The sequence below is a fragment of the Pseudoliparis swirei genome, chromosome 18 (assembly GCF_029220125.1).
Source record: "Pseudoliparis swirei isolate HS2019 ecotype Mariana Trench chromosome 18, NWPU_hadal_v1, whole genome shotgun sequence".
Lineage (NCBI taxonomy): Eukaryota > Metazoa > Chordata > Actinopteri > Perciformes > Liparidae > Pseudoliparis > Pseudoliparis swirei.
This window is the reverse complement of record NC_079405.1, coordinates 23,350,562-23,368,492: the sequence shown is the minus strand read 5'-3', so window position 1 is coordinate 23,368,492 and position 17,931 is coordinate 23,350,562. Positions and strand designations below refer to the sequence as shown.

Genomic DNA, 17,931 nt, shown 5'->3' with positions numbered 1-17,931 from the left:
TCGCTTGCTTTTCAGGTGTTGTCATCTCTGCTGTCTTTTTGGAGGATCAGGATCATGTGCCTCCATGTTTGCCTCAGGTTGTTGTCTTCCCTCGAGTTGGAGAGGAATCCACGAAATTCTCAGATAAGAGATGGTTAATGGGGGGTAATAACCTCCCTTGTGTTTTTAGTTTTAATTTTTCAGCACGCGTGTATTTCTGTACTGTTCATTTACAGTGTTGCATCGACGAGGAATAAGAGACCTTGTAGTGGACACTCATGCGATCTTTTTTTCTCCCACCACAGATGGTGCTGGAGAGGTGTCAGGGTCGTCGCTAAGACATCAAACTCATTTCATTATATAACAAGCGATGGTCAGTTTGTCTTTTATTTGCCATGGAGCAGCTCCAGAAAGTGACATAACATCACAGATGGTTTCATTTTACTGGGTCGTTCATTCTCGCACGTATTTATTTATCTATTCTACTCTCAAGTTAAATTAGGATTGTGTGTAGAGCTGTTTATGTAAAGGGTAGTAACTCAAAATTGTACTTAAGCTCAGTACTGCAGTACAGGTGATGTAGTTGGTCACTTTGCACCTATGAGCCTCTAAAGTTGATTTATAAATTGCTTAATGATTCCTGCGTTATGCCACAAAAAAGTACTTTCATTATATAAGTATGGTAATAAATAATTGGCAAGTTTACAAGGAATTTTAGTGCATTGTTGAAATGCAAATGTACTTAATTGTTCATTTTATATGATACTTAAATGCTATAAATCAGAATACTCCAAGACTATGTGTTGGCAAGAATCGATACGTTACATAACACGATTCAATATGTTGTGATACGTTGCGATATACTGTAAGGAAGGCGATTAATCAAGTTACATTTTTGAAAGTAAAACCTTCATAGAACAAACCATATGTATAGAATCGGATTAAAACAAACGTGCAACATCTTTCATTTGTCTCTACAATTGTATTTGTTGCCTTTTCTAATGTAAGAAGGAAAGTACGAGACTCGGCTTTAGAGACGCAAAATGTGTGGATGCAAACGGAATATAGTTTTTGAACTACAACCTGAAGTGTTTGCTGCCTCGCAAAACTAGCAGCCGCTTCATCAATATCAGAAATAATGATTCCATAATTTGTGCAGCATGAAGGTCACCGTCGGAGTCAATGAACTCCAGGGAGACCGAAGCCCCCCCCCCCCCACACCGTGTGTCCCGGCTGTGGTTTCATTACATACCCAGTGTCATCACGGGTCAAAGTGGCTAATTAGAGGGATGAAGACTTTGAACTGTGAAAGGAAAGAGAGTTGGTTACCCATCCCTGTTCTTTCCCGGGAGCTTTATTTTCGGGGGGCCTGGCACCGCGTCTTTCCATATGCTCCATTTTCCTCTGACCTCACTCGAGGCTTTTCACAGTTGCTTGTCGATCTGGACAGCTGGAGACGCTTCACGTGCGTCCCGTGTGTATGTGACACCGTCCTGAAACCAAGGCCCTCTCCGGAGAAACGCCTCGGCCCATGTGAGCTTCTCCTCCGTGTGCATGTTGGACGAATTCCAGCGCGGGGGGGCGTAATGGCAAAAGGCGTTATGCAGCATGAACTTAATTATTGGACTACTGTACATACCAGAGGGGATGCTGCAGGGGGGGGGGGGTCATCCCAAACTCTACATACTGCTTATGTAAACTGATAACCCTTATATAATGAAAATGGGACGGGATCAATTATGTGTCATAAGAGGGTGACAGTGGAACACAGGGTTCGGGACTGTATGAACAGCACAGTGCTGGTTAAGGGGGTCAGAGCAGCGCGCCTGTTGCTAGGAGCTCGCCGGTCGTATGGATTGGTCAATTGCAGTTCGCTCAAAGACTCGATTAATTCTCTGGCCAGAGCATCTTCAGTAAAGGGACATCGGTTTGAGATGTATGTAGCTCTTTATTGAGATAGAAGCGCACCGTCATGTATTCTTCTTGTCAACAAATCCCATGGAAAGGCCAAAGCCAGCGATCGGCGTGTCCCCTCTATCAGTGCCGGATGTATCTCATTCTTTACAAGCTCTTTAAAGCACATCAGTGAGCCACACTGTTCCTCCTAATTACCTAGAAAACATACACACTAATACACTGTACATTTTTTTTTTCTCTCCATTTAACCACACACCTTCTGCCTTTTTAATATCTCCTACTGCACAACATGGGTATTAATCCGCTGTTGAAAATAGTCCCCAAAAAGTATTCTCATAACTACAGTAGCCTACCCACCGTTTTAGAGGTTGTTACTGAACCTGTTTATTAAAAGGAGAAACAAATTTAATGAAATTGATGGACAGACTAAAACATTTTTTGTTGTTGATATATTTGTATTTAATGCACAACACACGTTGTACCAGATAGAAGTAAAAGCTAAATATGTGGTTGACGTTACAGTGATGAAAGATCAAAACCTCACACATACTTAAAAAAAGAACAGACGGAATTATGGGTGAGTGGGTAGCAGGTCCGTCTTTCAATCTTCAATCAGGGGTTTCAAACTCAACCCGTTCAGTGTGTCCTTGAGCAGAGCTAACAACCTGAGTTCCCTGTAGCTGCGTCTACAGTGAATGAATGTAACAGTACTGTAAGTCGCTTTGGATAAAAGCGTCAGCCAAATGACATGTAATGTAATTAAACACCAGTCAAAAACTAACTTTAAATGAAAATTGCTGACGATCCCTAAAATAGAATATGAGTAGTCGTGGAATCTCTTCCCCTCTGAATAAAATTATCTTCCTCGTACCTTTTTTGTTTTGTTTTTGTCACCTGCAGTTGTTTTGAGTTGTCAAAGCAAGAGCACAGCTGCTGCCAATAGCATTAACGACGTGTCTGCTCTATGAGTCCCAGGCGGCCCGTTACCCAGCAGCCATTGTGACAGGTCACCGCAGCGTAAACACAGGCGGACTCAATTCAACTAATTACGGGCCCATTCTATTCAGTTTGTCAGAGTCGATCCAGTGAGCTTGTTGACATGTGGCATGCTCAACATCACATGTCAACAAGTGTGAACATGGGCCTCAGGCTACATCCACACTGATGCGTCTTCTGTTTTTAAAAAACGATCTCCATGTCCACATCAATGATCATTTCTCTCTTTTATCATGTCATCTAAAAAAATCTGATTATTGGAGGAGTTTGCCGATTTAAGTGCCATTGTCGCGATGTGCAGAAGTTCTTCCACAGAGCCTCACTTTATAGTGCACGCTTCCACTTTGCTACACTGCAGTGACGTTCTTGGGACGGTGTGGAGCACACACACCGACTTCCTAACACTCCGCACAACGGGGCAAAAAGAGACGGTGACTTTGACCTTGTGACATTATCCTGTTAATCGTCACCTCCGAGTTGCACATTTAGAAAAAAAACTCTTTCCTTCAGTTTTTTTCATTCATGCACTTCGATGGAGAATAAAGAATGTTACACATGTGTCAGTCAAATGGCATCAAAAGAACCAGAAATGAACAAAGGCCGGTGTTTATCCAGTCGGTACGCATGACCCTCTCTGTGCTCTGTGTGTTTGTGCCGTGATGCAACACGTCCGCGGGTCTGCGTGGCATGCTGCATTGATTTCGCGGCACTCTGCAGCAGCGGGCCGGCCCCCGGGATAGCAGAAGGGAACCCTCTGTTTCTAAATATAGCTCGCATTGGCGAAAAGCTGCTGCGAAATGCTGCATAGTCAATGTGCCGTGCACGTCACGGGCCAGATTGCCTTTTCCCTCTGCCCCGGTCCCCCACCGACGGAGACGTTCCATTTTCTCCCCCTGCTTCGCTCTGATTGGACCCTCCCCGCTTCCCTGCGGCGCTCGCCAGCCACATCTCCGTCAACGTTCATTTCGAAACCCCTCGGCCGAGGACATTGTGATATAAAAAGGGCATTGTTAGAGCCCTTTCCTTTTCAGGACACTGCTGAGATTTGTGGGATGCTGTGAGAGGGTGCCTCATGCTTCTGATGACTTGGGAGAAATCCCTGAATCATCAGTGCCCTGAATTCCCAGCAGAACAATGTGGCTGCTATTTTTAGAAGGGCAACTCCATTTCTTATCACATTTTTATTATGTGAAGGCCAGGAAATCGGAGGAGGATGAGCAGATATTTTGAAAGTAACATTGGATTCTCAAAGAGACTCGTGGAGACAGGAACACAATTACATCCCTACAGAGCGGGGGGGGGGGGGGGGGGGAGTCATCGCTCTCCATTAATGTTGTGTTGCGTGAAGAAGACGCCTCCTGGTCACGATCGGCAGCTAGCAAACAGTCGTGTGGGAAGCATTTTGTCCAAATCTCCAAAGATTGTATTATGCCGTTTGAATGAAGCGATACACACCTCTCATGTGTGAACAGAAACCACGGTTGTATAGAAATAATTGAAGCCGGCAGTGTTGGTGGGTGGTTCCATTGTCTAAATGTCAAAGTTCTGTCCGGAAGCTAACGCCGAAATTAAAAAATTAAATATCTAAACGGTACCAATACTAAAACTCCGGTGGGCAGATGGCGACAGGAGCATTGTTCAAGGGCATGAAGAAGCAGCGGCGGCGTGACGTCAGGAAGCTACTCAGCGTTTGCTCCGGTCCGATGAGCCGTGGATAATAATTTGATATTTGCGGCACGCGGTCCCAATTTTTGAGCTGACACCACAAGTCCCAAGTGTGTGAAGCAGGGCAGAGCGACTAACCGCAGCTGCCGTCCAGGGCCACTATAAATACCTCGCCACACAGCAGCTGACTGCCAGACAGTAGCATTAGCTTTGCGGAATTCGAAACCACATGCCCCGTGAGCAGTACGTACACATTTGGCCAAAACCTAGGCTGGAGCATGTAAACGCAAAAATATACACTACCGTTCAAAAGTTTGGGGTCATCCAGACAATTTCGTGTCTTCCATGAAAACTCACTTTTATTTATCAAATGAATTGAAAATTGAATAGAAAATATAGTCAAGACATTGACAAGGTTAGAAATAATGATTAATATTTGAAGTATTAATTTTGTTCTTCAAACTTCAAGCTCAAAGGAAGGCCAGTTGTATAGCTTATATCACCAGCATAACTGTTTTCAGCTGTGCTAGCATAATTGCACAAGGGTTTTCTAATCAGTCATTAGTCTTCTAAGGCGATTAGCAAACACAATGTACCATTAGAACACTGGAGTGATAGTTGATGGAAATGGGCCTCTATACACCTATGGAGATATTTCATTAGAAACCAGACGTTTCCACCTAGAATAGTCATTTACCACATTAACAATGTATAGTGTGTATTTTTGATTAATGTTATCTTTATTGAAAAAACAGTGCTTTTCTTTGAAAAATAAAGGCATTTCTAAGTGACCCCAAACTTTTGAACGGTGGTGTACATTGTGCAAAAGAAATACCCAGATTTGGAAAGAATTTATCGGATCAGTCTTCCTGGCCGACTGACTCCCACAATGCAAAGCGCTGCAATGGCACAGTCTACACTCACAAAAACAGTCAAGAAGGACACGTTTTATACGATTTCCATTCGCCAGTTTCGTCGCATAATTCCTGAGAAATTCCTTTTAATATTATTATTTTTTTCTTCCCAAAATCATATGGCTGAATTGAAAATGAGATCTCAGAGTTGAGAAGCTCTGTAGCTGGTGCCTGCGGGGGCAGCTGCACACTGACGGACCCGCTGGGAGCTGCTGGAGTTCCCTCAAGAGAGACCGGCCTCCTTGGCGAGACTTCTGTCTATCATTCATACATTCTGTCTTATTCATTGAATGTGTTGTAATGCTGCTCATTCTGTACACACATGACATCTGTTGCTTCTGTACATCTGGGGAGAGGGATCCTCCTCTGTTGCTCTCCTGAAGGTGTGAGGTCCCGGGACAGGGGTGTCGTTTGTGAACAGGTTGTAAAGCCCTCTGGGCCAAATTTGTGATTTTGAGCTAAACAAAATAATCTGAATTGATGGGGAGCCAGAGGGATACTTGTTGAGACAACATGACCCTTTTTGATGTATACTGCGCTGCTGGTCTGTAGTAGGTGGTCGCGAGTACAGCCTCAGTCTTTAATTCTGGCTTATTGCCAGTGAATTATCCGTCTGGAGTCACTCTTAACTCTGAATAATTAGACGCTGTGGAAAATGATTTGTGTGTCCTCAGACAGATTTTCCGCCAAATTGGTCCTCCACAAAGGCCAGAAAGAAACCACGAGTGGTCAAGGCTCCAGGAGCAGTATTGATCAGTTCATGAATGAATCTTTACTTCTTTCTGAAAACAACATATTTCTATGAGCTGACAGTGGTCATTTCCATGGCAACCAAGGCTGTCAGATGGCGGCTGGCTGCTCTTTATGATGTAAAACAGTTATTTTTAAAAACAGAAAATGTTCCTTTTATAACTAGTTCTTTTTTTGTATTTACTCATGTCGACAATTAGTAATTTTTTTTGTTTTGGAAAAAAAAGTTTACTGTGATAACAACAAATGACTTAATCTTGTCACAACACAAATCAATGCATCTTGTTAAAACAATACACTTTCGCGTTAACCAGTGAACACCGTGAGAGGTATGAAGTGAGCCACTGGTCCCTTATGATATAACAAGATTATGATCAACATGATCAATATGTGCATAATATCCTGTAATGTTGATTATCGCTTGATATTACTTACTTGCGATAAGTAAAAAGATATTGGAATTCACTCGGCTATGTTGCTTTCAGTATGCTGCTAAATTACAACAAATAACCTGTTGAATATACAACATTAATGTATTGAACATGTGCTGTTTTCAACTGACTTTTTTTTTTAATGTTACTTTGTGCAGCCCCAATGAACATCCTGTAACAACCACATGAAATCTAATCTATATTTGAAGCTAGTTGCCTGCTTAATGTCGTTAAGCCAAAAGTGGTAACTCCAAAAACAATGGTTAGACCTAAAACAAATAGTAGCACAAGTAGAGAGAGGGTCATGACGAGCCATGAAGATAATGAACATGGGTCGAATGTTTTCTGGTCTTACCAAAACCAAATCAGGCTGAGCTAAACCCATAATGACGACACCGGTGCAAAATGGCAGTCTGCAACTCTGCAAGTCTAAACTGCTATTTCTATTCCTTACCTTTTCTTATATGTACTTATGTGGTTGTGATTGATAGTTGTGGAACTGGTCCCGACAGCTCCCCCCCTCACAGAGAACCAGATTCGGTCTGTTTATATGGGAGTGAAAAGCTTTATGTTTTAGCACGTAGATGTTTTTTTTTAAATCATTTGTGTGTTTGTGAAAAAAGTATTTTACACACTGAAGTTTCTTACTGTGGGGGTGCCGTTTTCTTTTTCAAAACAAAGAGCAGTGTTCAAGACAATTGTTGAAAACCCTCCGACTCCCCCACGTCCACCCACTGGGTGTGCCGACAGTCATCCGAGTGGGTTAAAAATAAGGGTGGCAGCGTCTTGTTGTGTTTTTTTGTCTCTGTGGTTTCGCATGAGGAGCGTTTCTCCCAGGAAGTGCCCTTCTGGGTTTGTATTTGTGCCTCCTTTTTTATTTATTTATAGCAAGCAGCATCACAGGCGGGCATCCATCCAATTACAGGACTGGAGTTGGCAGATATTATAAAACAGTCGGAGAGACGTAGGCACCGGATGACACAGCCTGCACATACTGTATATGGAATGAAGTGAAATCCTCAAATTACATGTTGTCACCGCGATAGACCATCCCTGTCCCACATGCAGTAATTAACGTTATACAATGGTTTTTCTTCTTTTTTTCTCTGCCGAGGGATCAAGCTGCAAGAACCCTCTAATTGAAATGTCAAAAGTCTCAAAGCCTCAGCACCCACTCTATGAAGAGTGGTTGTTTTTACCCTCCTTTCTAACCCCATGCCAAGTCACGGTTAGATCCTCACGGTTTTCGGAGACGTGACTCGTGTGTCGAGATAACGTCTCAGACTGTAAAGAAACGGGTAAAAGACGGTGTACATTTGTTCTCCCTTGCACGAACGCTGGCCTCCCTGACTGAAGGAGGAGGGTTTATTACGTAAACAGAATCAGGAAATGTTTTTTACAGTGTGTTTTATATTTTTTAATATTTATTATTCTTATTATTCTTATTCTTATTCTTATTATCATAGTGTATTTGTTTTGTACCTCTGTTGACTCGAAAAGCCCTGCAAAATAATTCCGATGTGTCTGGACTGCTGGAGATGGCAGATAAAAAACCTTGTACCTTGTTTTTTAAAATACGTTACATCGGCCGTGTTGGCTAATGGATTTTCCATTGTTCGTTCAGTCGTGACCGGACAGTTAGTCTACTTCGAGCGCCATCGTGGCGGCCACCATTGTTTGCATTTTGCCTAAAATGTCTTCACAGTTGTTTGATGGGTTTTCCACGAAATCTGGACATTCACGCGTTCATCTGAGGATACATTTGAATCTCATTTGGTGATCTCTTGTGAACATGTATATTTGTCCGTGTGTCTCGTCTTACTCTTTGTGTTCCCGGCAACATCATTCTCACGCCAATGAGGTTCTTGGCACTAAGCTTCACATCGCCATGCTCTTGGAAACCCTCCGTCGGTCATTTTGCACGTGTCAGTGAAAAGGTGAATAGGTTGAGGCAACCACTTAGTTGGGTTGACTTTATCTCTCTAAACAAATACTGCATTTTTATGCAGAATCTGACGAGACCCGGGCAATTTCTTTTTTGTATCGACCAATCTCGTCCGAGCAGTCTCTGGTTTAATGCGGGTAAACGGTTTGTGTGGAAAGTAAAAGTAGTAAAACGTCTTTGAAACCCCATGATTTAGCTTTTTAGCGGTTTCGAATGAACTTGGCTCCTTTTGAAACAGCTTCCGTCTCAGATCTGGAGTTGCTAATCGGACTGTAAACAATGAGCACAGACAAAGAACCGACAAAGGAAATGGAAATCAAAGCCTGCTTATCTGCTGGCTTCTCAGGAACCCGAGACATACAGATACGACAATGACTGGCGACTCGTGACTTGTATGAAAATAATGACTTTTAGTTCCACGTGGGATATTAACAGTCTTCCCTCGGTGGATTCTCTCGCTCTTCAAGTTTTCATTTCCCTGGGTCTTTAAAAGCGAGACGTTGGCGTCGTCATAGTGACCAAGTGCGGCCTCGCAGGCTCTTGGTATCGGCGGGCTCCAGTGTAAACCTCAGCGCTTTCGCTGGCGGAGCCACTTGAGGATTCTATGCGGTGAAAGTTCGCGGCCCGCGTGCCGCTGCTCGAGAGCGGGGTCACGTATTTGAAGTCGCCGCCTCCACGCCCGAGCTCCCGGCGGGACGCTCGAGAGCCAGACACGGTCAGCCGCTCCATCTGTGAAAAACCTGCGCCCCGAGAGCGAAGCCTCGGAGACCAACGCCAGTAGAATTGATTCTTGGTTTCATGTCTGAGTCTTTGAATGTGTCCCCCCCATTCATCTGTCATCAATAGCACAGCCAGCCTTTGAACACAGGTTGTTGTTGTTTTTTTCATTTAAAGGGCAGTCGGAAAGGCTCTCGGCGTGATTTACTGTGCTTGAGTTCATAACTTGAAATTTTCGCAATCGATGCCGTGGAGCGTTAGCGGGAAATATATATATACAGATACAGGAGAACATTCCTGCCGGCGGCTATGAGGCTCTATCACAGATCACCTCTTGCCAGATCATAGTGCAATAACTACAATAATAACTTAATATTTACACTATGTTGATCTGCACTTCACACATTTCATTTGTTTGCACTACACACATACACACACACTTCATATGCACTGCACACATACACACACTCTGCATTTTGCACACTGTCTATATTTAATATTTTTGAATTTGATTTGACATGTCATTGATGTTGTGCGTTGTGAATGCATGTGTGTTGTATATTTACATATATATTTTGTTTTGTATTTGACTATGTATACTTCTATATCTTTCATCCCTGTTTTTTATATTTGTGTTTTGTTTCTTTTTATTCTTGTGTGTTTGGTTTATTGGTGCTGCTACTTGTAACGACAAATTTCCCCTTGGGGATTAATAAAGTATATATCTATCTATCTATCTATATCCACGCAGTATTTCCCATCAAAGCCACTTTCTTTCATGTTCATGTGAGCGAGTGAGCAGTGGGAGACATCCAGCTCAACGCTTCAACACAGCCAAGTCCTCAACCAAGTTACATAAACGTTGAGCTTCTGGTAGGCTAGGACTAAAGAGGGTTCCTTTCCCTTAATTATTCCTGGCAAGCCTCCCGCCCCCCCCCCCCCCCCCCAACTCCACATCCGCGAGCGCGGCTCTCCTGTCCTCGGGCTCCGTCGCCGAGGGGGAAGGAGGCGGCGGGATATTCGGGCACACCTCAGTAGGCAAGGCCGCCCACCCAGCCCGCGGCGCCTGACTCATCCCATTCTCCTCCACGTTCTACGGGCTGACATTCCCGTCGGCACCGGCTCTTTACGGGCAGCTCATTGCTTTGACATGCCGGGGAGCTCTCCGACAAACGAGGAACTTTTCCCTCTGACCAAGCAGAGTGGGCGAGAATCGCCGCAGGAGGCCGTGACTAAAGGCCCGCTGGGATTGTTCTGCAAATTTAAACACGCCGACTCACTCTCGCTTTTAAGGTATTCGGATTAAGTTGTTTTGGGTTGTTTTCCAAAGACTAAATTGTCTGTTATAAAACAGATCTGATGTGGTGACTGTAGGAGTGTGGCTGCGGCAGCCGATCTGATTCGCTCTTTGAACTGAGGCAATTGCTATTGACCCGAAATGTTTTCCGCTGCAGACCACACATCCGACTCCGGCTCTGCTCCATTGAGCACGCTTGTGTCTGCGTGCGTGTGTGTGTGTGTGTCTCCCAACCCCTCCTCCTCCCCCAGTGATCCCAGTTACAGCTGAAGCTACCACAGGACAGGAAGTAGGCTTATTATAGATTATGTACAGGGCCGTGGAGGGCTTATGAAATGTTTTCCATTATTCTGGACATCGTCGTCGAACGCCTGCTGACGCCGAGTCTAATGGTCTCAAACTACAACCTGACGCCTTCGATATGATGCGAGAATGGGGAGAGCTGGACCGCGTTAACCTTAACCATACCTTAATGTTGGCATTGGACACACACAATAATAATAAAAGGTCACTCGGCATTATCTGTGGTTTTGCCAAATAGTCGAATAGCGTTGATGCACTAAATGGACCAAAAATATTCAAAAGAAATTCAAAAAGCTTACGTGTATTACAATATTCACCTTAATTATCCGGTCCACTGAAAAGTCATTCTAAAGCATAGATGGAAAAGTCCCTGTCACATTTATTCTTACTATGTTTGGGAAGAGCAATTGCAATTGTGTGTGTGTGTGTGTGTGTGTGTGGGGGGGGGGGGGTTGTCCTACTCCGAAAAAGACACCGCGTTCCCAGTTAATGGGGTGTCCTTTCTGCTGTCAGCACTTTCTGCTCCAGAGCTGGTCAGAACAACATCTGATCTAATTTCTTCTGCGGGTATGAATCAGTTTCACCAACGGTTAGGAGTGTGAACACATCGTGATCCGGCCCCTTTTTCCCCTCCGCTGAACGAGAAAAAGTGGATTCTAGTACGGCGCTCGTGCCGTCGTCTCAAGCGAGTCGTGACTTATTATCTTTATCCAACCTCTGTTTATTAAGCGAGCGGTTGTTCTGCGTCCAGTAACACTTTGCAATCACGCCAGTGCTCCCTGTAAATCTACTTTTTCTTTTCTCTTGGGCAAATACACAGCTTGTGATTAAGTCTGGCCTCCCGAGGCAAACCACGTGCGTTATCAGGCCGCCTGTCAAACTGCCCACAGATGGAACGTATGATTATTATTTATTTTGCCTCATACATCATGAGAGAAACTGCGGTAATTCCCCCTCGCCCCAAAAACATGTCCTCTCATCCATAATAGTAGTAAAAAAAACATACCTTTGACTTAAATGGGGAATTTATTGTATCTCTGTTTCGCTAAACTACTGAGAGCAGAGAAGCTAGTTAGCTTGAGCAGCCGCGCGGTTGTTCTTCTTCATTGCACTTCATTTCACAGCAACACCTGCTTTGTTTAGTTGTGTATTAAAACGTCATATTTTACAAGGTAAATTCATCAAAACTATATCTATTTTTTTATTTTCAGATGGCAACCCGAGGAAAGAGCTGTAGGCGGCTAGCTTAGCAGCTAGCTTTAACTCGACATGGCTCTGTTGTTGTCGCATTGCGATGTCGCACAGCGGGGCCCAGTCGCAAAACTTACAGTTTGTAAGCTAGTTGCTTTAACCCTTGTGTTGCCTTAGGGTCATTTTGACCCGAATCAATATTACACCCTCCCCCCGCCTTTGGGTCATTTTGACCCGATTCAATGTTTCACCCTCCTGTTACCTTTATATTTACTAACATATTTTACCCTTTGGGTTCAATTTGACGCCAGCAATTAAAACCTCCAGAAAATTATTAGAATTAATATTGTTTTCCAAGTTTAAGTGTGAGGCACTTTATGTTTGTTTGTTGACTACCGAAAGAACACCGACATTAAACATTGAATGGGGTCAAATTAATCCTAAGGCGGGGGGAGGGTGTAATATTGATTCGGGTCAAAATGACCCTAAGGCAACACAAGGGTTAAAAGACAAAGCTACATGTCTAATTCAGGTATATTTTTGACCACTCGGGGGTTTAGCATGACAAAACTCATCGTGATGATCTAAAAATCATCACGATGAGTTTTGTCCATTTCACCCCATTTCAAGGAAGTTTGTTGTTGTTGTTTCTTGTGAAACACAGAGCTCAATTAATATTTCCTGTAAGGTAACAGAGTTTTTCCTTTTTGGAATCCGGCGCTGTCTCGACAGCTGCGAGGCAAGTTTATTATCGATGTGTTTGTCGCCGGGGGTCGGGGGCGTAGATTTATCTTGGAAAGTCACGTGAGGGGTCCTGAAATCCAAGTGGTGTGGAATGCTGACCACCAAACAAACCCACCCCGTCCTGTGCAACACGTGGGCAGCGCACACGGATACAAAGCGCTGACGTCGGCAGCCTCGTCTCCGTTTTGTTTTCGCTTGTTCCGTGACTACATGACATGCCATGCGCCATGACACGGCGTCACGGTCCTCGTTAGCGCCGCAACGACAATTAGCTGCTTTTCTCTGCGTTATGGCTTCAAATATATGAAACGCATTCAAACTGGTTTGGACACGGAAAAGACATTTTAAAGATATCAACTTGTGTTCTGGGAAACTGTTAGTTTCTTCACCAATTGTCTGCCATTAAGCTGACAGACGAAGGTAATAACCCACAGGCAGGTGATGAAAATAATCAATTGCAGAGTGAAGCCATTGAATGGTCATGTTTTCCCGCTCATTCACCTTCTGTGAGTTTTCTCTGAAAACACCTTTTAGTTAAATCCCATCCAACACTGCACATGCATTATACAGATTAATAAGCTTGGGGAAATCTAGTTTAGCTGGGTTTTCCTTTTTATCAATCCTGTTGATACATTACATTTAGCTGACGCTTTTATCTAAAGCGACTTACACCGTAGACACAGCGACGGGGAGCAATTCAGGGTTAAGTGTCTTGCTCAGTGACGTATCGACTAGGAGGGCTAGCCGGGTATATAACCACCGATCCTCTGATTAAAAGAATGACCTGCTAACCACTGTGACAATTTATTTAAACAATGTCTTGTTTCTGATAAAGCTGTCCTACTACACTATTGCACAACTCCTCATTGGTGCGGTTTGTGTGTGTGTGTGAGTGTGTGTGTGTGCGTGTGTAGGGAATCTCCTTCAGTCCCTCCCCTTCACACGAGTACTTGTGTATGTGTTGAAAAAAAAAAAAAAAAGAGGAGGAGGCAAGCTGTGCTGCCTGCAGTCGTCGCTCCACTCAGTGCTCAGCATCCTCCGCAGCCAGGACTACAACCGGCGCTCCTCTCGCCTGAATCCAGCCCGTCATTATTTTTTTTACGGGTCTCCCCCCTTTTTTCTTTTTTTCCCCCTGGCTCTGTCGCGGGACACTAGGCGCGCACGCTGGCCCCTTTCTTTCCCCGATGTGGAGCCTTAAATGTTACAATAGAACAAGCCGCGCTTTGGACCCGAGGTGGGACGCGGTGTTTGCGTTTTGGATGTGCGGAACTCCGCGCTCAGGGCACCGGCTCAAACATCCAAAGTGCCAGTAGTAGGAGAGGAGGAGGAGGAGGGGTGGTGGTGAAGAGACCGCAAAAGACTTTGTTGCCAAGCAAGCGACCCCAACGGGGGCAAAGATGGTCCAGAACGTAATCCTGGTGTTTTTCCGCAGGAGGCTGAGCCAGAGGCCAGCGGTGGAGGAGCTGGAGAGTCGGAACATCTTGAAGCGTAAGTTCAAGTCACTATGATTGTGTGTGTGTGTGTGTCTCTCTCCCTCTCTCTCTTTGGTGGTATGTGGGTATGTTCGTCCACTCTCATTTGGAGAAAAAAAAGTTTGTCATCAAGTTGATCTGAGTTCAGATGGAGGGGAAAAAAGCATTTCTAAAGTTGATCTTTAATATCTCTATTTGACGTATTGTGATGGGACTGAAGGAGCGTTTCAAAATAAGACGTTCACGCCACGTTTTATTACTGTTTTATAATGATGATTATTGTTGGGGGCGGGAGGAGTAATTACAGCTAATTAGCCTTATATTATGTTACTTTTCTTTTTATATACTATTTCAATTGTCGGATGACAGGAGCTTCTCAAATGTGAGAATTTCTCTGCTTTGCTCTGTTAGTTTGGGCCAAATTACAAATGACCCTTTTGGTTTTGGAAAACCAAAGTGTTTAAAACAAAATGTGTCATCTAAAACTCGATACTAGCAAGAAGAATTTTCAAATATCGATGATCATAATGAAGACCGTTTTTGTCCCAGCAAACATTTTAGTAAACCATAAATCCCGCCCAACTGAATGTGATCCTCCTCGACTATTTCCAGAGATTATAGGTAGCTACGGTCAGCTGAGGTCCGAGGTGCATCCTCCCCCCTCGGCTGATTTGAACTCACATTTGGACCTGTGAAATACTTCGAGCCCCTCGGCGAAGCGACAGCGGTGTATCTTCGCCCGTGTGTGTGGGGGAGAAGCCGATCGCAGCAAACTGTGAAACTAGGGCCTGCATTGGGATTACGAAGCGGTGAGGAATGCAGCCCCGGTTGAGATGGGCCACCTGTGATGGCGGAGCAGCTGTCCTCCTCCGCCGCTGACCACCCAGCCCGACCCCCCGCCTTGGGAACGTGTGCTCAAGCCCAACGCGACCGCACACCGAAACCCCTCTTCAGTGAAAAGGCACAGACACAACAACGTGTTCCTGTTGCGCCCCAAAGAATACTAAAGGGAAAAAAAGAGGGATTAAAAATAAATGAAGTGACATTGTGTGTATCTGATGAAGATGAATCCTACTTAGGGGGCTCTAATCCGCCTGTCGTCTCGCTCTCTAACTCACTTTTGGCACTGATCCGCAGTGGAAGTGAGCCCCCCGCCCTCGGCACGTTTGCAGACCGGCTAGCTGAGCTGTCTTGATCCTGCACATTAGCTCCGTCAGACAGTCACTTAGCATCTGCTGTCATGCCTTGAGCATCTAAATATTTAGTGGAATTATAGTCGATGTAAATGAACGCTTTCGATCAGCTTTTTTAGATTGTTCTTCTTTTTCTTTTCAGAAAGAAATGACCAGACGGAACAGGAGGAGAGGAGGGAAATCAAACAGCGGCTGAACAGAAAGGTAGGCGGCTACAGAGTTTGCTCCGATGAAATCAGATCTCACATTTGGGGCGAGTGAACGCGTCGATTTGAACCCGGCGACCGCTGACACGTTCTCCTCCTCCTGCAGCTGAACCAGCGGCCGACAGTGGACGAGCTGCGGGACAGAAAGATCCTCATCCGCTTCAGCGACTACGTGGAAGTGGCCAAAGCTCAGGACTACGACAGGCGGGCCGACAAGCCCTGGACCCGGCTGTCAGCCGCTGACAAAGTAACTCAAACGAACGGGACGGCAACGCCGGCCTCTCAGATGGTGGAATTGGTGCAACGTTCAGTGTCCGCATCTTTGAACATCTTAAAAAGTCTTAAAAAGTTTCACTTTTAAAGGCATTCCAAAGTATTTTAGACCGAAATGTAATTTGCAGAAATGTTTTTTAACCCTCCTGTTACCTTTACATTTTCTAACATATTTAGAAAATTATTAAAAAAGTTTAAGTGTGAGGTACTTTATGTTTGTTTGTTAAATATAAAACAAGTTGATATTTCTTATATGTTTGACACAGTGAAAAAGCCTGGGGTAGGTAACAGGAGGGTTAAGGGGGCAGCTACAGGCAGTCGCTAGGAAGCGTCACTGAAGCAAATGACGTTCCACTAATATGCATTCAGTTCGAATTAATGTAATTGAGTTTATTGATAGGAGCTATTGTTTCATCCTGCCTCGAAATACTGGAGAAAAAAAAAAGTGGTATAATAATAATAAAATATTTTCGGCCGTATTGTCCCTCCTGGTGTTTCTTTCGTCACACGTCATGAAAAGGGAAGTAAGCTGCACTGCAGAAGCCCCGGTCTTCACCATTTATATTTATTATATAACCCTCCTGGTTAGTTTGACGTTTGTAGTGCTTGACATCATCATCTTCTTCTTCTTCTTCTTTGACACGGTGAAGCTTGCATGATCTGCAAACATCTGCAGATGTTTTCTCTGTTTCCAAAAAAGACAGCGCATGTACTTTTTAAAATTAAAATGTACTTTTTTTTCCCCCGCAGGCGGCGATACGGAAGGAGCTGAACGAGTTCAAGAGCAACGAGATGGAAGTTCACACTTCGAGCAAGCACCTGACGAGGTCAGTCGCAGCGAGTGGCGTTTTGCGCATTAGCGCCTGAAAAAGATCAAGTGATGCGATTTTTGCCAGTCAAAGGTCACCGTGACCTCACAAAAAGTGTCGAACAGAATCAGTCGTTTTTTTTGGATCAACTCCACAGGCCCTCTTTATCGAGCGGGTGATGTTCCGGGAGGGTCAGTGTGACATTGCGCGCAGGTGCATTATCTGCCAGCTTCACGCCCTGCAGGGTGCGGGGTCCATTTAGCTGAAAAAGCAGGCCCCTGGAGATGAGAGCGATTTGCTCCCTTTAGCACCACCTCTCCCCGATAATGAATGTCCGTATATTTTTAGCTTACGTTTCGCTTGTGTCAAGATTCTCTGTAGCTAAAAAGAGACGCAATTGGCTGCTTTTAATCGCACTGACCGTCGGTCTATTTATAGGCCTTTTGATTGATGAAACCCCAGTGTGTGTGTGTGTGTGTGTGTGTGTGTTGAATTTTTTAGCCCGCACTCACACTATCCCCCTCCGCTTTTCGCCCTTTTTCAGGTTCCACCGGCCGTAGCAAGGTTTTCTTCTGTGAAGAGTTGCCGATGTATATCTGGTTCTGTCGGTGGAGTCGTCCGGCGCCGCGGCCCACAGTCAGTGGGCACTCCGGTACTCGTGTCCAGCGAAACCGTTGGAGGCTATGTCTCTGGAAAAAGGGGAGGCGGCCTGGTAGATGGCGTGGACTGCACTGCTGCTCGGAGGAACCGCTCCTCCACCAACCCCGTCGCCTCACACCTTGTCAGAAGAGCGGGGGGGAGGAGTCAAGGTCACGTGTTCGCCGTCGACGAGCAGAGACTTTTATTTTGTAAAACAAACTCCTTTGAAAGACTTCTTTTTTCTTTTCTTTCTTCGACGCCATGGGAGGAGAAAGGGTACGGGGGGGGGTGTGCGTGTGACCGAGTCAAACCAGTCCCCACTCCAGTATTAGTAGTGACGCACACACACCCCCGTCCACCTCCCAGTGTCGGTCGATGCGTTTCATATCGACGGTGTAAACAGAAACCTGGTCTGTGTAAAAGACAGAATTCCCTTTGTAAGCACTATTTATTGTCTGCACAATACAGGTTTTCAATTTGTAACAAACTG

At 44.7% G+C, this 17,931-nt stretch overlaps 1 protein-coding gene across 3 annotated transcripts in view; it reads left to right on the top strand.

Annotated features, from left to right (window-relative positions):
- The window catches only part of phactr3b (phosphatase and actin regulator 3b), a 34,795-nt gene extending 16,864 nt beyond the window's left edge, over positions 1-17,931 (top strand). For all 3 annotated transcript variants that reach the window (XM_056438561.1, XM_056438564.1, XM_056438563.1), the window contains 5 exons: positions 14,282-14,337; positions 15,657-15,718; positions 15,827-15,967; positions 16,744-16,820; positions 17,347-17,931. In XM_056438561.1, coding sequence (XP_056294536.1) covers positions 14,282-14,337; positions 15,657-15,718; positions 15,827-15,967; positions 16,744-16,820; positions 17,347-17,362 — 352 coding nt within the window. In that variant the 3' untranslated portion in view covers positions 17,363-17,931. The remainder of the gene's footprint in view (positions 1-14,281; positions 14,338-15,656; positions 15,719-15,826; positions 15,968-16,743; positions 16,821-17,346) is intronic.